At 49.5% G+C, this 22907-nt stretch overlaps 1 protein-coding gene and 2 pseudogenes across 2 annotated transcripts in view; 2 read left to right on the forward strand and 1 right to left on the reverse strand.

Moving 5' to 3' along the window:
- Positions 1-22907, forward strand: part of FARP2 (FERM, ARH/RhoGEF and pleckstrin domain protein 2) — a 134358-nt gene that overhangs the window by 107136 nt on the left and 4315 nt on the right. Inside the window, exons 18-21 of the mRNA XM_025403973.1 lie at positions 7118-7248; positions 14931-14999; positions 16011-16100; positions 22352-22434. Coding sequence (XP_025259758.1) covers positions 7118-7248; positions 14931-14999; positions 16011-16100; positions 22352-22434 — 373 coding nt within the window. The remainder of the gene's footprint in view (positions 1-7117; positions 7249-14930; positions 15000-16010; positions 16101-22351; positions 22435-22907) is intronic.
- On the forward strand, positions 8187-10242 carry LOC112636429 (annotated as a pseudogene).
- LOC112636281 lies at positions 20288-20787 on the reverse strand (annotated as a pseudogene). Its single transcript, XR_003122160.1, has one exon. The product of XR_003122160.1 is annotated as a 40S ribosomal protein S12 pseudogene (transcript).

The following is a 22907-nucleotide window of genomic DNA, read 5'->3' on the forward strand; positions in this document are numbered from 1 at the left end:
TAAAAAAAAAAAAAAAAAAAAAATGACAGGTTTCTCATCAGTAAAATTTATAGACTGGTGCAAAACCTCTGTGAAGCTGTGTTTGTGAAAGTGCTTTGAGGTTGTCAATTCAACAGAACATTGATAACCATCAGCCTCCCTAGGTTTGCTTCAGACCTCAGCCATCTCTGGAGAGCAGTGAGAGCCCAGTTGATGAAACATTCTCAGCTGACACTATGGCAGGCTCCTTTCCCTCCATGACCCCACTCCCCAAATGTGGGACACAGGAATGCTTGTCAAGAAGGGCCTTCTTCAAAAATGGCCTTTGGTGTGCAAATGTTACCAGCCTCTTGGTCTTCCTGAAAACTTGAATAGAAGTCTCTTGGACAAAAGGGAGTACATTTGTTGGGGCTGACAGAAGCCAGCCTTGCAATTTTATTTATCCTTCATTTTGATGAGAGTTTCCAAGGGTGCTGGATGTTAAGTGTATGTTGTTGATTTGTTCTATCACGCACCTGCTCTGCCTGCTGCTGTGGGGGAACCTGTTCTGAGGGGGACCCTTTTCTGAGGTACTCAGTTACAAGGGGATGTGGCTCTCAGGGGGTTCTGTTCTGATGGGGATGTGTTCTGAAGGGATCTTGGACTGAGGGGAACCCAGTGCTGAGGGGACCTAGTTCTAAGGAGGACACTGCTCTGAGGAGATTCTATTCTAAGGGGACCATGGTTGGAGGTGGACTCTGTTCTGAAGGGGACAGTGTTCTGAGGGGGGACTCTGTTTTGAGGGAAACACTACTCCAAGAGAACCTTCTTCTGAGGGGGACCCTTTTTTGAGGGGAACACTGTTCTTAGGGGAACCCTTTTCTGAGGGGACTCAGTTATGAGGGAGACACTGCTCTCTGGGGGTCCTGTTCTGATAGGGATGCGCTCTGAGGGGATCTTGGACTGAGGGGGACCCTGCTCTGAGGGGTCCATACTCTGAGGAGACTCTATTCTGTGGGGACTCTGTTCTTGGGAGGATACTGCTCTGTGGGGACTCTGCTCTCAGGTGGATGCTGCTCTCAGGGGACCCTGTTCTGAAGAGACGCTGTTCACAGGGGATGCTCTGAGAGGACCTTGTTTTGAGGAGACCCTATTCAGAGGGGAACCCTGTCCTGGGTGCTCATTACCCTGATGGGACTCTTATGTGAGGGGAATGTTATTCTGAGGGGAACACTACCATGAGAGGATCTTGTTCTAAGGGGGGAATAGTGTCATGGGGGCACATGTTCTGAGGAGGATGCTGTTCTGGAAGGGGACCCTGTTCTGTGGGGGATTCTGCTCTGACAAGGACCCTGTTCTGAAGAGACCCTGTTCTGAGGAGGATTCTATTCTGAGGGGTCTCTGTTCTGAGGGGGGGTCCTGTTCTGAGGGGGATGCTGTTCTGAGGGAACCCTGTTATAAAGGGATACTGTTCTGAGGGGACCCTGTTCCGAGCGGGATGCCATTCTGAGGGGATCCTGTTCTGCGGGGGATACTGTTCTGAGGGGGATGCTGTTGTGAGGGGACCCTGTTCTGTGGGGGATTTTATTCTGTGAGGACCCTGTTCTATGGGGACCTGTTCTGCGGGGGATACTGTTCTGAGGGGGATGGTGTTGTGAGGGGACCTTGTTTTGTGGGGAACCTGTTCTGTAGAAACCCTGTTCTGAGGGGGATGCTGTTCTAATGGGACCTTGTTCTATGGAGGATTTGATTCTGTGAGGACCCTGTTCTGTGGGGACCCTGTTCCCCTGTTCTGAGGGGGTTGCTGGTTTTTTTGTTTTGTTTTGTTTTGTTTTTTGAGACGGAGTCTCGCTCTGTAGCCCAAGCTGGAGTGCAGTGGTGCAATCTCGGCTCACTGCAAGCTCTGCCTCCCGGGTTCCCGCCATTCTCCTGCCTCAGCCTCCTGAGTAGCTGGGACTACAGGCGCCTGCCACCACGCCTGGCTAGTTTTTTTGTATTTTTAATAGAGACGGGGTTTTACCGTGTTAGCCAGGATGGTCTCAATCTCCTGACCTCGTGATCCACCCGCCTCAGCCTCCCAAAGTGCTGGGATTACAGGCGGGAGCCACCGCGCCCAGCCGGGGTTGCTGTTCTAAGGTAACCCTGTTCTGTGGGGCATCTTGTTTTGTGAGGATGCTGTTCTGAAGGGAACCCGTTCTGTCGGGATCCTGTTCTGAGAGGACCATGTTCTGTGGGGACTCTGTTCTGAGGGAATCCTGTTCTGAGGTGCCCCTGTTCTGTGGGGATTCTGTTCTGTGGAGGCCCTATTCTGAGGGTAGTGCTGTTTTGAGGGGACTGTTTTCTGAGGGGACCTTGTTCTTAGGGGGATCCTGTTCTGAGGGGGATGCTGTTCCATGGGAACCCTGTTCTGAGGGGACTATGTTCTGTGGGGAACCTCTTCTGTGGGGACTCTGTTCTGAGGGGATTCTGTTCTGTGGTGATCCTGTTCTGAAGGAATCCTGCTCGGATTCCTTAAGATACTGTTCTCAGGGGAACCTGTTCTGTGGGGATTCTGTTGTGTGGGGGATGCTGTTCTGAGGGGGATCCTGTTCTGAGGAGGGTGCTGTTTTGAGGGGACCCTGTTCTGAGGGAGATTCTTTTCTGTGGGGACGCTGTTCTGAGGGGACCCTGTTCTATGGTGTTCTGTGGAGATTCTGATCTGAAGGGACCCTGTTCTGTGGGGCATCTCATTCTGTGAGGACCCTGTTTTGTGGGGAACCTGTTCTGGGAGGACCCTGTTCTGAAGGGAATGCTATTCCGAGGAGACCATGTTGTGTAGAGATTTTGTTCTGTGTAGATGCTGTTCTGAGAGTGATGCTGTTTTGAGGGGACTTTGTTCTGAGGAGACCCTATTCTGAGGGGGATGCTGTTCTGAGAGGACTCTGTTCTGTGGGAATCCTGTTCTGAGGGGACCCTTTTCTGTGGGGACCCTGTTCTGAGGGAAATCCTGTTGTGAGGGGAAACTATTCTGAGGGAGATGCTATTCTGAGGGGACCCTGTTCTGTGGGGGATCCAATTCTTTGAGGACCCTGTTCTGAGGTAGATTCTCTTCTGTGGGGACCCTGTTCTGTGGGGATTCTGTTCTGAAGGGACCCTGTTCTGTGGGGCATCTCGTTCTGTGAGGACCCTGTTCTGTGAGGATTCTGTTCTGAGGGGACCCTGTTGTGAAGGGAATGCTATTGTGAAGAAACTGTTCTGTGGGATTTTGTTCTGTGTAGACCCTGTTCTGAGGAGACCCTGATCTGAGGGTGATCCTGTTTTGAGGGGACTCTGTTCTGAGGGGGATGCTGTTCTTAGGGGACCCTGTTCTGTGGGGATCCTATTCTGAGAGGACCCTGTTCTAAAGGGATCCTGTTCTGAGGGAAACCTGTTCTGTGGGGATTGCTGTTCTGAAGGGACCCTGTTCTGTGCAGCATCCTGTTCTGTGAGGACCATTCTGTTGAGAACCTGTTTTGTAGTGAGCATGTTTTGATGGGGATCCTGTTCTAAGGGGACCCTATTCTGAAGGGATCCTGTTCTGAGGGGCCCCGGTTCTATGGGGATTCTGTTTTGTGGAGACCTTATTCTGAGAGGAGTGATGTTTTGAGGGGACCCTGTTTTCAGGGGGATCCTGTTCTGAGGGGGGTGCTGTTCTGTGGGGACCCTGTTCTGAGGGGGACCCTGTTCTGAGCGGGATCCTGTTCTGAGAGGACACTTCTGAGGGGAATGCTGTTCTGAGGGGATTCTGTTCTGTGGTGATCCTGTTCTGAAGGGACTCTGGTCTGAGGGAGATGCTGTTCTCAGGGGACCCAGTTCTGTGGGGATTCTGCTCTGAAGGGATCCTGTTCTGAGGGCACCCTGTTCTGTGGGGGATGCTATTCTCAAGGGACCCTGTTCTATGGGTACCCTGTTCTAAGAAGACCCTGTTCTGAGGGGGATGCTGTTCTGAGGGGACCCTGTTCTGAGAGGATCCTATTCTGAGGGGGATGCCATTGTGAGGGGATCCTGTTCTGTGGGGATTCTGTTCTATGGAGACCTGGTAATGAGGGGACCCTGTTTTTGTGCAGATTCTGTTTGGAAGGGATCTTTTTCCGAGGGGGATACTGTTCTGAAGAGACCCTGTTCTGTGGGGAATCCTTTTCTGTGGGGATTCTGTTCTGTAGAGGTTGTTTGTGGGGACCCTGTTCTGTGGGGATTCTGTTCTGAGGGAGACCCTGTTTTGAGGGGGATGCTGTTGTGAGGGGACCCTATTCTGAGGGGGATGCTATTCTGAGAGGTCCCTGTTCTGTGGGGACCCTGTTCTGAAGGGATCGTTTTCTGTGGGGACCCTGTCCTCAGGGGGATTTTGCTCTATGTGGCCTCTGTTCTGAGGGTGATGCAGTTCTGAGGGGACCCTGTTCTGAGGGCATTCTCTGGGGACCCTGTTCTGAGGTGGATGCTGTTCTGTGGGGATCCTGTTCTGTGAGGACCCTTTTTCTGAGGGGACCCTGTTCTACAGGGGATTCTGTTTGGTGGGCATCCTGTGCTATGTGGATTCTGTTCTGTGAGGACCCTTTTCTGATGGTGACACTGCTCTATAGTGACCCTGTTCTGAGGGGACCCTTTTCTGAGTGAGATGCTGTTCTGAAGGGACCCTCTTCTGAGGGGACCATGCTCTGAGGGGACCCTGTTCTGTGGGGGATGCTCTTCTATGGGGTCCTTGTTCTGAGGGGGACCCTTTTCTGAGGGGACCCTGTTCTGCAGGGGATACTGCTCTGTGGAGACCCTGTTCTGCGGGTTCTGTGGAGAATATCAAGGCAGATCAGGTGATGTATAGGATCATTATCATGCCATCAGGTCCAAAATGTGTCCTGAGCTTCCAGCAGCGACCAGTCCCTACCGAGGTGCAGCACAGCGTCCATGTGGCAGTCAGGCTCCCAGCCCTGCACTCTGTGGAGTCAGTATTTGAGGGCAGGGTGGCACCGGTGCTTGTTTGAGTGGACTCAAGCAGCCATGCAGCGAATGGGCATGGCATGATGAGTCTCTGCCTGACATGGTGTCTGGAAGGAGGGGCTCAGACCCAAGTGCTTGCGGGATGGCCAGCCTGGGAGAGCCAGGGGTTGGGGTCAGGAGCTTAGAAATCTGCACAGAGGCCGGGCGCGGTGGCTCAAGCCTGTAATCCCAGCACTTTGGGAGGCCGAGACGGGCGGATCACAAGGTCAGGAGTTCGAGACCATCCTGGCTAACACGGTGAAACCCCGTCTCTACTAAAAAATACAAAAAACTAGCCGGGCGAGGTGGTGGGCGCCTGTAGTCCCAGCTACTCGGGAGGCTGAGGCAGGAGAATGGCGTAAAAACCCGGGAGGCGGAGCTTGCAATGAGCTGAGATCCGGCCACTGCATTCCAGCCTGGGCGACACAGCGAGACTCCGTCTCAAAAAAAAAAAAAAAAAAAAAAAAAAAAAGAAATCTGCACAGAGCAGTAGGGTTGGTAGCTGCCAAGACCTATGCTGGATTCACTGAAGTTCTTCCTTGTTTTCAGTGTCATGCAGGTGTCTTTGACGGAAAGTGAATTTTGTCAGTCAATTTTGTTTGTCAATGATGATCTCTTCACATACTTCATTCTTTTCTGACTTTATCTTCTGAAAGCTGTAAGGGACTGTTGTCACCCCCACTGGAAAGGATAGAGCTGGAACAGTCAGGTGACTTCATGCTAACAAATCTTCCCAGGGCTAGAGCTGAGCACTGGGCAGTGCTGGGTGAGGGGTGTGGACCTTGTCATGGAGAAGCTTTGTGGCCCGGAAGTAAGAGGGAGTCATGATAGAAACAAGGCAGAAGGTGGCCGGGCATGGTGGGTCACGCCTGTAATCCCAGCATTTGGGGAGGCCAAGGCGAGTAGATCATCTGATGTCAGGAGTGGGAGAACAGCCTGGCCAACATGGTGAAACCCTGTCTCTACTAAAAATGCAAAAAATTAGCCAGGTGTTGTGGTGGGCATCTGTAGTCCCAGCTACTTGGGAGGCTGAGGCACAAGAATTGCTTGAACTTGAGAGGCAGAGGTTTCAGTGAGCCAAGATCGTGCCACTGCACTCCAGCCTGGGAGACAGACCCTGTCTCAAAAAATAATAATTAATTAATTAATTAATCAAAAGAAAGAAGGGGGAAGGTGGTCCCCATGAGTGATTCCAGCAAGGAGGATGCAGACCCTGTGCTCCAGGCATCATCAGAGGTGGGAGCAGGCTCAGCTACGCTACGCCACCACTCTCAGCATGGCCTCAGAGCTGGGCAGACTACTCTTGGTATAACTTTGTGTTTTAAGTTTCCTGTCCAGATTATAAACTTTCTCTTACCTTTGCTTGAACTATAAGATTGGCATCTGTTCCTGGTTAAAAGAGAAAATTACAATTGCTTTGAAGGTGCAAATCATTTAGCCTTTAAAGTACAATAAATCATTTTCCTTTAAGAGCAAATACTGCCTTACCCATAACATTAAATCATTATTTACAAAGCCTATCCTTTTTGCCAAACCAGAATATGGGCTGGCCAACAGTTTGGGTTGAACAACCTGAAGGCCTCAGGGGTATCTGCAGGAGCAGGCACCTGGTGGCTGCACATAGTAGGCAGCAGTCCTATAAGTCCTATAAGGCAGGGATCCCCAGCACCCCTGGCCATGGACTAGTACCAGTCCAGTCCATAGCCTATTAGGAACCAGGCCGCACACCAGGAAGTGAGTGACCGGCAAGTGAAGCTTCTCTTTATTTACAGCCACTCCCCATTGCTTGTATTACCACCTGAGCTCCTCTTCCTGTCAGGTCAGCAACATTATATTCTCATGGGAGCACAAACCCTATTGTGAACTGCGCATTTGGGGGATCTAGTTTGTGTGCTCCTTATGAGAATCTAACAAATGCCTGATGATCTGAGGTGGAACAGTTTCATCCCCAAACCATTCCCACCACCCCTGGTCTGTGGAAAAATAGTCTTCCATGAAACCTATCCCTGGTACCAAAAAGGTTGGGGACCGCTGCTATAAGAAGTCAAGTAGGATGTACCTCTAATTAAAACTGCCTTTTAGAATGCTGGTTTTTGTCACAAGGTGGTGGGTGGAGGGTGCTGTGCACACCACTGCCTGTACACCTATACTGAGGGGTCTCTCCACACAGATGCCCTGAAGGCCATCACAGAGGTGACTACCACACTACAGCACATTCTCATCCGGCTAGAGAACCTGCAGAAGCTGACGGAGCTGCAGCGGGACCTGGTGGGCGTAGAGAACCTCATTGCTCCTGGCAGGGTGAGTGACCTTACTCTGGGAATGTTTTTTGAGCTACTTTGTTTTTTTAATTGAGATATAATTTACATACCACGAAAGTCACCCTTTTAAAATGTATAATTTTGGCCAGGCACAGTGGCTCATACCTGTAATCCCAACACTGGGAGGCTGAGGTGGGAGGATTGCTTGAGCCCAGGAGTTCAAGACCAGACTGAGCAACATGGGGAAACCCTGTTTCTATGAGAATTTTAAAAAAAAAGAATTGCTGGGTGTGGTGGCACACACCTGTGGTCCCAGCTACTCAGGAGACTGAGATGGGAGGATTGCTTGAGCCAAGGAGGTCGAGGCTGGAGTAAGCCCTGATCACACCACTGCACTCCAGCCTGACAACAGAGCAAGACCCTGTCTCCGTTAAAAATAGGTAAATACGGTCAGGCACAGTGGCTCACGCCTATAATCCCAGCACTTTGGGAGGCCAAGGCAGGCGGATCACCTGAGGTCGGGAGTTTGAGACCAGCCTGACCAACATGGAGAAACCCTGTCTCTAAGAAAAATACAAAACATTAGCAGGGCGTGGTGGCGCATGCCTATAATCCCAGTACTCAGGAGGCTGAGGTAGGAGAATTGCTTGAACCCAGGAGGTGGAAGTTGCAGTGAGCCAAGATCACACCATTGCACTCTAGCCTGGGTAACAAGAGTGAAACTCTGTCTCAAAATAAAATAAAATAAAATACATACATATATACATACATACACACATATATATGTACAAAAAATGTATAATTGAGTGGGTTTTAGTATCTTCACAAGGTTATGCAGCCATCAGTATCTAATTCAGAACATTTTCATCACCCCAAAATGAAACCCCCACACCGATTAACAGTCACTTCCCATCGCTATTTTGAAGGGGACCCTGTTCTCAGGGGACTCTGTTCTGAGGTAATCCTGTCTGGGTGGGGATGCTGTTCTGTGGGGACCTCGTTCTGCTCCCTAATCCCTGGCAACCACTGATCTACTTTCTGTCTCTAAGGAGTTAACCTGTCTGGGCCTTTCATAGAAATGGTATCATACATTACTGTGGCCTCTTGTAACTGTCTTCTTTCACTCAGAATAATCTTTTCAAGGTTCATTCATGTTCCCTTTTTTTTTTTTTTTTAATTTGAGACAGTCTCTCAAATTAAAGGTGCAGTCACCAGGCTGGGGTGCAGTGGCGCGATCTTGGCTCACTGCAACCTCCACCTCCCAGGTTCAAGTGATTCTCCTGCCTCAGCCTCCCAAGTAGCTGGGACTGCAGGCACATACCACTACCCCCAGCTAATTTTTGTGTTTTTAGTAGAGACAGGGTTTCACCATGTTGGCCAGGATGGTCTCAAGCTCTTGACCTTGTGATCCACCTGCCTTGGCCTCCCAAAGTGCTGGGATTACAGGCATGAGCCACCGTGCCCGGCCTCATGTTCCTTTTTGTGGCTGAATCATATTCCATCATGCATGTATCACATGTCTCTCCACTCATCTGATGGACACTGGGTTATTTCCACTTCTTGGCTGTTATGAATAGTGCTGCTGTGAACATTCATGTACAAGTTTTGTGTGGACTTAGGTTTTCAGTTTTGAGTATATACCATATGCAGGGTCATATGGTAATTCCATGTTTAACATTTTGAGGAGCTGCCAAACTGTTTTCCAAAGTGACTGAACCATTTTTCATTCCCACCAACTTGTATGAGACTTCTAGTTTCTCCACATTGTGTGTCACTTTTTGGTTCTAGCCATTTTAGTGAGTGTGTAATGCTGTCTTGTGTGGTTACAATTTGTATTTCTCTGATGGCTAATGACATTGAGCATCTTTTCATGTGCTTATTGGCCATTTGTAGGCCTTTTTTGGAGAAATGTCTGTTCAGATCCTTTGCCTACCTTTTATTTTATTCAGAATTTGCTAGGAACTCTTAAAACCCAAAAGTAAAAGACAACCTGTTGAGTTTTAAGGGTTCTTTATATTCTGAATGCTATAGAGCTTTATCAGACTATGATTTGCAAACATTTTCTCCCATTGTGTGGGTTGTCCTTTCACTTTCTTGATGGTGGCCTTCATTTACAACATGAAAGGTTTTAATTTATCTATTTTTTTCTTTAGTTGCTTGTGTCTTAGATGTTGTATCTAAGAAACTATTGTCAGCCAAGTGTAGTGGTACACACCTGTAGTCCTAGCTACTCGGGAGGCTAAGGTAGGAGCATTGCTTGAGCCCAGGAGTTCAAGGTTGCAGTAAGCTATGATCCCACCACTGCACTTTAGCCTGGACAACAGAGCGAGACCCTGTCTCAGAAAAAAAGGAATTACTGTGAGCACTGCCACCTGCCCAGTGCAACCTTGGGGCAGGGCTGGTAGGGTCGACCTGTGCTGCTGTAGTGCAGGACTCAGAGCACCCTGGCCCAGCACCCGGCAGCATGTCCAAATGGGTCTGGCTCAGCATTGGCTGCACCTACTTCCTCACCACCCAGCAGATGCTGTGCCAGGACCTGAAATACTTCCTGTACTGCTTATACTAGGCTAACCCTGACAAGGATGAAACTGTTGCCTATTTAATGGTCAGAGACCCCACCTATTTCAGGCCTGTGCTGAACTACCTGAGACATGGCAAGCTGGTGATTAACAAAGATCTTGTGGAGGAAAGAGTGTTGGAGAAAGCAGAATTTTACAATATCACCTCATTAATAAAACTTATAAAGGATAAAATTAGAGAACAAGAGAACAAAACATCACAGGTGCCCATGAAGCATGTGTACCATGTACTTCAGTGCCAGGAGGAGGAACTCACACAGATGGTGTCCACCATGTCCGACAGTCAGAAGTTTGAACAACTGGTTAGCATTGGCTCCTCTTACAACTATGGAAATGAAGATCAGGCCAAGTTCCTCTATGTGATGTCCAAGGAACTTCACAACACCCCATACATTATGGCCAGTGAACCCAGCAAGAAGACCAAGATTTTGCAAGAACAAGGTTCAAGGATGTGAGGGACACAGTATGAAAAAATGATTTACTCTTTCCCAAGATGCAATGAACTACCATGTCCAGGAAGCTTGGCTGCGAGAAGGAACCTGCTTTTGATCATTTTTCTAGAGATCTGTGTGTGAATCCTTTTTTGCCTCTGAAGTGGGTGGTGAGAGACAGGTCCAGCTGTCCAAGGCCAGGTGTCCCCAAGGGGAGGAGCATGGCGGCCAGGTGGGTGCTGTCTCTTGAGAGGGGCTAGAGACTGAGACAGATGCTCCCAGTCAGCCCACTCAATCCCTGAAGATCATGTAAAGGACAGAGTTCTTGGTGCTACACATAGTCTGTAAAAGCAGCCTGGGCTTCACTGGCAGGAAGTGGCCACAGCGTCATCGGCGTCCAGCAGGTTGTGGCCTCTGGTCTGGCTGCCAGGCCCTAGACTCAGTCGGGAGCTCTGCCTCCCAGGTGGGATCGCTGGTTGCTCTCAACCTCACAGAGCTCCTGACAAAGGCGGCTTCTGCATCATCACTACTTCCTGGCACCGTTTCAAGGACAGGCCTCTTTCCGACACAGGCTATGATCCTGCCTGACTCAGTCCGGGACAGTCAAAGCTTTTCTTTTTTTTTTCTTTTTTTTTTTTTTTGAGATGGAGTCTCGCTCTGTCGCCCAGGCTGGAGTGCAATGGCCGGATCTCAGCTCACTGCAAGCTCCGCCTCCCGGGTTCACGCCATTCTCCTGCCTCAGCCTCCCGAGTAGCTGGGACTACAGGTGCCTGCCACCTCGCCCGGCTAGTTTTTTTTTTTGTATTTTTTAGTAGAGACGGGTTTCACCGTGTTAGCCAGGATGGTCTCAATCTTCTGACCTCATGATCCGCCCGTCTCGGCCTCCCAAAGTGCTGGGATTACAGGCTTGAGCCACCGCGCCCGGCCAGTCAAGGCTTTTCAATTTGTGTTTTCCAGGCGAGAGAACTTTATACCCCTTTTCAGTGTGGATAGACTCCCCAGGGTTTATACTCTGGAAATGCCCACAAGGATTGCTGCGTTGAGACTGATCTGTTCAACCTGTTATCATGAGGTAGCAGTGTTGCCTTGTCCCCCACTCTGCGGGCTCATGGGGGAGCTGGTGCCTGTCAGTGCTATGTCACACCTGGCATAGAGGTTGGGCTGGAGGCCTGTCTGCTGGCTTCTGGAGCTGAAGGTCTGGGTCACAGTGAAAATTTGGGATGTTTATGGAGCATCACAAATGCCTCTCTCTCACCACTCTGTCATTTTCTTTGTATAACTGTGCAGCCTTTCTGGGATGTTTGGGACTTCAGTCGACCTTCATGGGCTCCACCCAACATGACATGGGAGCTGATGGGATTCTTTTAGAAACCACTGCCCACATCCTTTGAAAACAGACCTTTCTCAGCTGGTTGTGGGGACCTGTCAGAGTCTGGGGACCTGGTGTGCAGGGCAGGCTCCAAGCTCTTTGTTTCTGGAACTCCAGCTTCCCAAGGAGCACTGTGCAGACTGACTGCCAGCTGCCCATGTGCAGGTCAGAGGCTCTGACACTGTCTGGTTTCCAATGCTTCTGGAGACTTCTTGCCTAGGCCTCATCTTCTTCTTTGCCAATAACCTGATTAACCAAGTTCTCCAGCATTAGGACTTAGCACCTCCTTTTTGTAAGGTCTCTTGTATGCTGTTAAATGTTTGGCTTAGACAATTTATAAAAGCCTTTCTAGAGGTCAGACTTAGCCATGGGATGACCCTGTCCTCCCCAGCAGAGCTCAGGAGGAAGGCAACCACTGTGGGCCCTCAGAGTGTACTCTCTGGGGAGCTGCTGGCCCCTTAGCATTGTTTGATTTTTGACTTTGATATAATAGATAGGCTTGTGTGTTTTTTTTAATTTAAAGATATTAAGATTTAATTCACTAAAATCACTAAGATTTAATTCACTAAAATTTGGGTATAGTATTTTATCAGCTTACAGTTTAATGCCTAAGTTTCCCCTGAAAATAGCAAACAAAATTGTGTATTTATGAAAAAAAGAAATGAAAAAAGAAAGAAAGCCTAACCCAGGGTATGAAGATTTACCCTTCTGTTTCTTTTCTTCTAATAGTTTTATGTTTTACCTCTTCCATTTAGATCTTTGATCCATTTTGGGTTAGTTTTTGTGTATACTGGAACGTAGGAGTCCAACTTTATTATTTTGCACGTGGATGTCCAGTTTTCCCGGCACCATTTATTGAATTGTCTGTCTTTTAACCCTTGTAGAAGATCAGTGGGGGCTAGGCATAGTGGCTTAAGCCTGTATTCCTAGCACTTTGGGAGGCCATGGCAGAAGGATCACTTGAAGCCAGGAGATTGAGACTAGCCTGGGCAACATACTGATACCCTGTATCTACCAAAAAAAAAGAAAAAAAATTTGCCTGGCATGGTGGCACACACCTATGGTCCCAGCTTCCCCCGAGGCTGAGGCAAGTGGATCGCTTGAGCCTAGAAGGTCAAGGCTACAGTGAGCTGTGATCACACCACTGCACTCCAGCCTGGGCAACAGAGTGAGACCCTGTCTCAGAAACAAAAACAAATCAATGAACTGTAAACATATGGATTTATTTCTGGACTCTTGATTCTATCCCATGGTCTATATGTCTATTGGGCCAGTTACTTTCTGTCACTAGTGCTTTTTGCTTTGAACTCAATACTCTCAACATAAAAAATTGTTTTAAAAATTACATGGAGATGTTTCCTGTCTCAGCACACACATGTGCATTGAAGCATGTGTATGAATCATGTTCTGTGTTAGCTTTGTTAGAAGAAGGTATTGAAAATGTGGAACTGCAAGCTTGGAGAAATGAATTAGCCTGGAATACACAGGAAACCTTCCCCACTTCAGGAGTCTGGGCTTTGATCGGGTGCTAGGACCACCACTCTTTTGTTTCTCTCCTTGGCTGCATAGCGTTGAGCTGTTGCTGCTGGCTGGGAACTCCTGGAAGTAGGGCTCATGTTACATACCATTATTTCTCCTAGTAATCTCTGTGCAGGGTCTTATAGATGGTGGCCCAGGGAACTGTCACTGGGTCTTATAGATGGTGGCCCAGGGAACTGTCACTGGGTCTTATAGATGGTGGCCCAGGGAACTGTCGCTGAAAAGACAATTGAGAGTAGCTACATAGGACAGTGGCAAAGGTGTAGGCTCTTGAGCCATGCATCAAACTCAGTCTCACCACACTTCCTGTGTGTCCTGGGCAGGCTGCACCACCTCTCTGAGGCAGGAGGTCTTGAGGATGAACAAGGAATCTATGTCAGCTGCTCAGCCCTGGGCCTTGCATGAAGTAGATGCTGTGCAAATTCAAATAATAATTTGTTATTATTAGTCAAAATCTCTAAAGTCATGTCTGTATAGCCCAGAGTTTCATGTCTTCCTGAGTTAAATATGTGTGTCAGTCAGGAGACAGAAATCATGCCAGTTATTTGAGCAGAGGATGTAATAGCAAGGATTGTTAACCAGGTATAAAGTTGATGAGGTGCCAAAGGGTAAAAAGAACTGTGAAGTGTCAGGGAGGTGGCAGAACTGTGAGCCACAGGTACTACCCTAGGGCTGGGGAACAAATTTGACAGCTTGGTCAAAGGCCCATAGCACTGAGCCTCACAGCTGGCAGCAGGGCCAGTGCATGGTGGAGAAGGCACCCCGTGGGTCTGGGACGTACATCCTGTGTGGGGGCTCTGGAGAGGGGGCTGCTGCTCAGCCAGTGCTGGGGTCTCTGAGTGTGATGCTGCTGCCTGTGGCTGGAAGGAACTGCCACTCCCAGGGCCAAGCAATTGCCAGCAGCTCACAGGGACCTCAGCGTGTGGTCTCCAGGGCTCCCTGTCATGCCCTTGTGGCCTCTCAGAGTAGGGCTGGGAGGCAGGTTTGGAGTGAGAGCCCCAAGCTTAGTTACCAGCCTCATCCAGTTACACAAATGCATCCATATGACCACCTTCCTCATTGTGTGGGGTGGACGTTTCTGTTTGGGCTGGTTTTTCATCCTACATGTCTGTGAGGATTATCTGTGTAGTGTGCTCCTCCTTGCGCCTTCACGCAGTATGTTGGGGCTGCTCATACTAGTGGGCCCCTGACACATTCTCTGGACACCTGCTGCTCCTCCTGTCTGTGTGAAAGGAACAAACGGTAGAAGGGCTCCAGAGCAGTCCAGGTTAGGAATTCAAGAGGCTCCCAGGACTCTCGCTTACCCTATCTGCGCAGGTGTCTGACGCTGGCAGGATTCTGTTTTCTTATCTAATACCCTGTGGGGAGGGGCTAATTTGAATACCTAGGAGAACCCTCCTTTCCTCCTCCCATTCTCAAACCTGCTCCTGTCCAGTTTTTTCAAAGCGGATCTCAGATGACATCTTTGTGGCTGAACCCTCCAGCAGCTTCTCCTCAGCAAGAACAATACCCCGGGCTTTACCTCTTGGTTGTGTTAGGGCTCCAGGGCTCCTAGTCCAGGGCAGGTGCTCAGTAGATGATTTGAAGACTGAATTTGTTGGCACCAAGACAGGACCTGGTGATCATGGGCACTGCTGAGGGTAGAGGAGCCCCATTGGGAGGCCCCACTAGAGGACCCTCATTGGGAGGAGCAGCCAGAGGAGCACAAGCGGCCACAAGGCTATTCCTGACCCTCGGCCCGGCTAGTGCGCATCCGCCAGCTGCCCTCAGCCAGCTCAAAGGGGACTCTGTCTCTGTCTTTCAGGAGTTCATCCGTGAGGGCTGCCTTCACAAGCTCACCAAGAAGGGCCTGCAGCAGAGGATGTTCTTTCTGGTAGGTTTTCTCCCCACTCAAGCTGTGCTTCCCCCCCAAGGGGGATGGGCAGCAGTTCTGTTAGGGATACCACGTGCAGCGGGAGTCCCTTGGCCTCTGTGTAGTTTAGCACTTGGAGGCTTTGGTGCAGGTGGGTAGCGCTGGAGTCAGACGAGGCCAGGGGAGGGTCACAGAGTGGGAAGAAGCAGAAAACAGCTTCTCCGCCCACCCCGGGGCCAGCCTCCCTCCTCATTCCAGGTTCTGAGCACCTGACTATGGGACAAACAGAAGCCAAAAGGTTGTAAAGTCCATATACATGTGGCTGCAAGAAGGTGCTACTGACTGCCCAATGGCCAGTCGGGACAGGCTCACTGTTGGCCCAGAAGCCCCTCCCAGCATGTCCTTGTTCCTACCAGTTAGTGGGTTCCAGCATGAACCATGTGGATGAGGAGGTAACTGAGTCAGCACCAGCCAGAATTCCTTACTGCTTCTCAGCCAAGCTAGCTGGGAGCCGACCCAGCAGATGTACTGGTTCCTGTGGCCACTTCCTGCCTCTGGTCAAAAATGACCAGATGAATGAATAAAAGTCCCCTTTTTGCCAGAAATCTCCAGCAAGCTGAATAGATCTGATGTCCACATGATGAGCAGCCAGAGTCTAAGTTGGTCTGACCATTAAGACACTTGTTTGTGGCCGGGCGCGGTGGCTCAAGCCTGTAATCCCAGCACTTTGGGAGGCCGAGACGGGCGGATCACGAGGTCAGGAGATCGAGACCATCCTGGCTAACGCGGTGAAACCCCGTCTCTACTGAAAAATACAAAAAACTAGCCGGGCGAGGTGGCGGGCACCTGTAGTCCCAGCTACTCGGGAGGCTGAGGCAGGAGAATGGCGGGAACCCGGGAGGCGGAGCTTGCAGTGAGCTGAGATCCGGCCACTGCACTCCAGCCTGGGCGACAGAGCGAGACTCCGTCTCAAAAAAAAAAAAAAGACACTTGTTTGTGAAGTTCATGGATGTAAAGCTTCCTACTTCTCAGTTCTCAGACATGTTGCTGTACACAAGCAAAGGAGTCACAGGGACCAGCCACTTCCGGATCCGGGGCCTCCTTCCCCTCCGAGGCATGCTGGTGAGTGGTCTTGCACCCTGCCTGGGGTTTCCACGTGGTGCTGGGCTGGGCCCCACCCACCTCTCTCCTGCAGAGGTGAATCCTAACCCAGCAACACTGAGAGCAGTACCTGCTGAGTATTTGGCCACACTGGGAGCAGCACCTGGTGGGCATTCCTTGTTGGTTGTCTCTGACCCCCATGGTCATTGTTCTTATTGATGCTCAAACTGCCCTGTCTCTAGTCCATCGTTCCCTTCTAGGGAAACCTGGACTCAGCCTGTGGTCTCTGTCAGCACCTGGCAGGACAAGGCCTGCTCCCTGCAAGCTTAGAGTCAGCCTCTGCAGCAGCATCTTCCTCAGGCTGTGTGACATCCACACCAGCCCTCTGTCCCACGTAGGCACATGCCTGGGATGGGAGCAAAGATTCCTCATTTTAGCGTGATCCAGTTCATCAACTTTGTCCTTTGTGGTTGGCTGCTTGTGTTCGATGGAAATACTGTTCTCAGGTCATGGGGAGACTTTCATGCAGCTCTAGAGGCTCTGTCCACTTGCCCTGAGTGTGTCCCTGCACTAGGCCTGGAACGGTACAGACAGGTAGCCAAGTCCAGGACTTGCCATAAGGATGTGCCATCGGTCCAGGACACCTCATCACAGTGACTGTCTCTCCCCATGGCCCTGCCAGGCCTCCTGCCTAGGGTGCCATGGACCTAGGGGCTCTAATCCCCAACTCTGCCCTATCCCTTTTGGCTTATTTGCCTTGACTACAATGCTAAAGTAGTCCTCCCTCCCTCCTTGTGGTCCTCCCTCTCAGTGATGTTCTCTCCCTGAGATCCTCCCTTGTAATCTTCCCTCCCTGAGGTCCTCCCTCCCTCCCTGAGGTCCTTCCTCACTCCCTGTGGTCTTCCCTCTCTGGTGTCTTCCCTCCCTGGGGTCCTCCCTCCCTGGGGTCCTCCTTTCCTAGGATCTTCCCTCCCTAGAGTCCTCCCTCCCTCTCTGGGATCTTCCCTCCCTCGGCTCCTTCCTCCCTCCCTGAGGTCCTCCCTCACTCCCTGTGATCTTCCCTTCCTGGGATCTTCCCTCCCTCTCTGGGATCTTCCTTCCCCGGGGGTCCTCCCTTGCTCCCTGTAGTCCTCCCTCCCTGGGATATTCCCTCCTTGGAGTACTCCTTCCCTAGGATCTTCCCTTCCTGGGGTCCTACCTTGCTCCCTGTGGTCCTCCCTTCCTGGGATTTTCCCTCCCTGTGGTCTTCCTCCCCCAGGGCCCTCCCCCAGTAGGGTCCTCTTTCCCTGAGGTCCTCTCTCCCTGGGGTCCTCCCTCCCTGGGATCCTTCCTCCCTAGAGTCCTTCCTCTACCAGTGGGGTCCTCCCTCCCTGGGGTCCTCTTTTCCTGTTCTTTCTTCAAGGGTTTTGTCCACTCATCCCTCTGCACTGCCTCCTCCTGACAATGAGCACCAAAACCCTCAGGCAGGTGTTTGTAAATTTTTTTTTCTTTTTTTTTTTTCTTTTTTTTTTTTTGAGAGGAGTCTCGCTCTATCGCCCATGCTGGAGTGCAGTGGTGCAATCTCGGCTCAATGCAAGCTCTGCCTCCTGGGTTCACACCATTCTCCTGACTCAGCCTCCTGAGTAGCTGGGACTACAGGCGCCCACCACCACGCCTAGCTAATTTTTTTGTATTTTTAGTAGAGACGGGGTTTCACTGTGTTAGCCATGGTGGTCTTGATCTCCTGACCTCGTGATCCGCCTGCCTCGGCCTCCCAAAGTGCTGGGATTACAGGCGTGAGCTACCCTGCCCGGCCAAGTGTTTGTAAAATGTAATTCCACTTTTCAGGCAAGAGGAGGTCAGATTGAATTAGCTCATCTGCCACCACTGGAAGCAGACCCCATTTGTTTTAAAGTATACTTTTAAAAATTACACCTTTATTATAGAAAAAATAATTGAAAATATAAGATAGAAATCACTCATCACTGACCAGGTGCGGTGGCTCACACCTGTGATGCCAGCACTTTAGGAGGTCAAGATGGTAGGATCGCTTGAAGCTGAGAGTTTGAGACCTGCCTGGGAAACATGGCGAAGTCAAATCTTTAAAAAAAAATTTTTTTTTTAATTAGCCGGGCATAGTGGTGTGTGCCTATAGTCCCAGCTACTTGGGAGGCTGAGGTGGGAGAATCACTTAAGCCCAGGAGGTCAAGGCTGTAGTGAGCTGTGACTGCACCACTGCACTCCAGTCCCAGTGACAGAGTGAGACCTTGTCTCAAATAAAAAAAAAAAAGAACTCCCTCATTATTGTACCACTCAGCAGTGATGGCTATAGGCATCTGCTGCACAGTTGCCATCATCCACAGGCTGTTTTGTCAGGGCACTGGTTTTCCTTTCCTTTCATGGCAGCCCCAGTTCATTTAACTAGTCACCTGTCATTGGATGCTTGGCTGTGGCTGGTTGTTGAGGACTGTAACATTGTTGGGTCTCTGTCTTTCTGCACATCCTTAATTATGTCCTTCAGATCAATTCCAAAATGTAGATCTGTCTGAGCAAAGGTGTTTACGGCCTTGGGCACTCCTGCTAAATTGCTTTTGGAGCACCTGTGCCAGCTGACCTGCCCACCGGCAGGAGCTAGGTCTAAACATGCATCTTTCCCTCCACCATGGAAAGTGCTAGGCACCCATCTCTCTTACTCTTCCCAAGTGGGTAAGGCGAGCAGCCCCATCAAGCAGCCCCGTTGTCTCACTTTTCGTCCCTGTGGACTGTCGGGGAGGCCAGCCTGGTCCCGGTGTCCTGGCATTCCGTGCTTTTCCTCTTGGGAATCACTCAGCTTGCTGGTCACTCTGGTCTCCATTGGTCTGTGAGGTTTTTGTGCACATTAGTGGAATATTTACATGGTAAAAATGCTCACCAACCCTATTGAGTCAGAAATTATCTTCTCAGCTAGTAACTGCCTTTTTACTTTGCTTGCAATTTGGTTTTACCTTTTGTGGAATTTAAAGTCCATCTTGATGGGTTGTGTTTCTCTTACTCTAGAATGGCATCTGGCATGTACAGGGAACCCAGCAAATGCTTGTTGAAGGTGTGAATTGAAACAGACGTTCCTCAACTTACGATAGGGCTACGTCCTGATAAACCCATTATAAGAGGAAAATATCATAGTCAAAAATGCATTTAACAGGGCACAGTGGCTCACGCCTGTAATCTCAGCACTTTGGGAGGCTGAGGTGGGCGAATCACCTGAGGTCAGGAGTTTGAGACCAGCCTGGCCAACATGGCGAAACCCTGTCTCTACTAAAAATACAAAAATTAGTCAGGTGTGGTGGTGGGCACCTGTAGTCCCAGCTACTCGGGAGGCTGAGCACAAGAATCACTTGAACCCGGGAGGCGGAGGTTGCAGTGAGCCAAGATCGCACCACTGCACTCCAGCCTGGGTGACAAAGCAAGACTCTGCCTCAAAAAAAAAAAAAGAAAAGAAAAGAAATGAAAATGCATTTAATACACTTAACCTATCTGATATCATAGCTTAGTCTAGCCTACTCTTTTTTTTTTTGAGATAGAGTTGCCCAGGCTGGAGTGCAGTGGTGCCATCTTGGCTCACTGCAAGCTCCGCCTCCCAGGTTTACGTCATTCTCCTGCCTCAGCCTCCCGAGTAACTGGGACTACAGGCACCCACCACCACTCCTGGCTAATTTTTTGTATTTTTTAGTAGAGACGGGGTTTCACTGTGTTAGCCAGGATGGTCTCGATCTCCTGACCTTGTGATCTGCCCACCTCTGCCTCCCAAAGTGCTGGGATTACAGGCGTGAGCCACTGCGCCCGGCCAGCCTAGCCTACTTTAAATGTGCTCAGAACATACATTAGCTTACAGTTGGGTAAAATCATCTAACATGAAGCTTGTTTTATAACAAAGTGTTGAATATCTCACATAATTTATTGAATACCATACTGGAAGTGAAAAACAGAATGGTTGTATGGGCACTTGAAGTTCAGTTTCTACTGAATGCTTATCACTTTCACACCACCATAAAGTTGAAAAATCAGGGCCTATCAGGGTCAGCTCTGGCTGTCTTTTCCTTGAGGGTTTCTATCCTTTGTATGGGCTCAGGAAGTTCTTCCCCATGCCAGTATTATATTAGCACCTTTTTATGGTTTCATTTTTCTCATTTAATTAATCTCCCTAGAATTTGTTTTTTGTTTTTTGGGTTTGTTTTTTTTTTTTTTTTTTTTGGTGAGCCAAAGATTGATTTATTCATTTCTTGCATTTGAAGTACTCTTCGATAACATCCTTGGCCTGAGACTCCTTTCCATAGTCCTTAACTACTACACAACTGCAACCAACCATTTTACGGGGTTTCCCCTCTCTGTCAATTTTACAGAGGCCTACCCATTCTCCTAGTTTCTTGTTGTCATCAACCTTAATTAGGTTGATCTGGTGTTCAGCACAAAGGGCCTCCACCAACTTGACATACATAGGCTCATCACAGTTAGATGCAAGCACACAAAGATGGGCTTGGCGCTTGTCTAAGGCTTTGGCAGCTTCGCGAATTCCACGTGCTAGGCCATCGTGGATGAGGGCGGTCTTCAGCACCTCTTGTAAAGCAGTATTAACGTCCATTACACCTCCAGCAGCAATGCCTTCCTCGGCCATGGTGGTGGGTTATGGGTGAAGTGGAATCTTGAACGCACCCAAGCCTCCGCCTCCGCGCGACTCCGCGGCGGCAGGGAAAGAGGGGTTTTTGTTTTGTTTTGTTTTTGTTTTTGAGACGGAGTCTCGCTCTGTTGCCCAGTCTGGAGTGCAGTGGTGTGATCTCGGCTCACTGCAAGCTCTGCCTCCCGGGTTCACGCCATTCTCCTGCCTCACCCTCCCGAGTAGTTGGGACTACAGGTGGCAAATTTTTTGTATTTTTAGTAGAGATGGGGTTTCACCATAGTAGCCAGGATGGTCTTGATCTCCTGACCTTGTGATCTGCCCGCCTCAGCCTCCCAAAGTGCTGGGATTACAGTTGTGAGCCACCACGCCCAGCCTAGAATTTGTTTTGATAGATATTAGATTGGGATGTAACATTTCTCCCCATTATTTGTTGAATCCTTCATTTTCTCAGTGATGTCAAAGACTCTTTATCAAATGGAAGCCTTTGTCTTTGCACTCGTTCTTTCTGGGCGTTCTGCTCCATTCCTGTCTGCCCAGCATCAGTCCACTCTCTCTAGTTAGTGGTGTCATATGAGATAGTCACTGTTTGGGTGAACACATTCCATCCCTTATTCTGCCTCATTTTTAAAAAATGTTCTTTGCTATTCTCAAGCATTTAATTCTTCCAAGTAATCTTTTAAGTCATTGGACAAATTCCTTCCAAAAACATCGTGGAGATTTCAGTTGAAATTGCAATAAATTTTTGTGTTAACTTAGGGGAAGACTGACATCTGGACAATGTTTTGCCTGCCCTTGCTTATGCTGATTCAGATTTTTTATGTCCAGTGAAAGGCTTGGTTGGTGTATCGGGCTCTGCACAGGGAAGCTGTCCATTCTGTGGAGTTATTGGTAACTGGCTGGTCCTGGGGACAGAGAACTGGCCCTTGTTCCTGACTGTTAAGGGGAGGATGATGGCTCTTGGCTTGAAAAGATCATCTTTATCATGTTAACACAGTTTCCTTCTGTTTCTAAGAGGTATTATCAGAAATAACACCTTGGATTTTGGCAAAGACATTTTCAGCATGTAGAGAATTGATCTCCCTTTTTCTCTCTGACTTCTGATGGGATGAGTGTTATCAATCAGCTTTCTGATGCCGAACCATCCTTGCATTCCCAAAACAACCTTACTTGATCATGGGACAATTCCTTGTGTGTGCTTTTAGATTAGATTTGGTAATATTTTATTTTGGAATTATTTCATCTAACCACTTATAATTAAAATTAATCCCCAGTGGGTTTTCTTTGAATCTAGCTCTATTAGGTTTTGGTCTTTGGTTCATAAATGAATTGTCCAACTCCCTTTTGGATAATGAAAATGCTCAATGTTTTTTCCTTTGCTTGATTTTCAGCTAATAGTGCTGGACCCCCCGGTGAGTATTTGGGTGCCCTCTGGCCCATGGCTCACCCCCTGGGGTGCAGCTGCCATGGCGCAAGGATGCCAGTGTCCTCCTTGGCCTCTTGTAGAGTCTGTGTGCACTTGGACAGCACTGGGCTTCCAAGCCCCACCTAGCATTGCCAGCAGTCACCTTGTGTCCTGCTCAGGCTTAGGCTGTCAGTTCCTTCTTAGCCACAAGATTTGGACCTTTTCTCCCACCTACAGGTAGAAGAAAGTGAGAATGAGTGGTCTGTTCCACACTGTTTCACCATCTACGCAGCTCAGAAAACAATCGTGGTGGCAGCCAGGTAAGGGTCTTCCATATCTCCATCCTGAGCAGCCCTGGATGGAGGGGTGGGGACTTCCTTGCTATGAGCCTCTGAGTCCTCTGAGCTGTGAGGGGCCATGGAGCCTCATGGGGTTGTGGCCCCTTTGACTCTGAGCTCTGCTTCCAAGTTATGCAACCAAAGGAGCAGCCTTGCCCTTGTCAGGGGCAGGGCTGCTTGCTGACCCTGACAACATCCCACAAGTGGCAGACTCCAGTGCTGTGGAGCTGCTCCCTCTGCCCTCTGGTTCATAGTGCCTCCAAAGACGGGGTGGGTGAGTGGGCAGGCTCCTGTGGTCTCCCAGGGCACAGGTGCTTCCCCAACCCTCACGTCAAGAAGTGCCAGCAGCTAGTGATCAAAGCCCCAGCAGGGCAGCTTACACCCAGCCCAGCCAAACACTGCCTCCCAGTCCCAGTATGGTATAGACTCGTGTGAGACAGACCAGGCTATGGCAC

Source organism: Theropithecus gelada, chromosome 12 (genome assembly GCF_003255815.1).
Source record: "Theropithecus gelada isolate Dixy chromosome 12, Tgel_1.0, whole genome shotgun sequence".
In the NCBI taxonomy this organism is placed as follows: domain Eukaryota; kingdom Metazoa; phylum Chordata; class Mammalia; order Primates; family Cercopithecidae; genus Theropithecus; species Theropithecus gelada.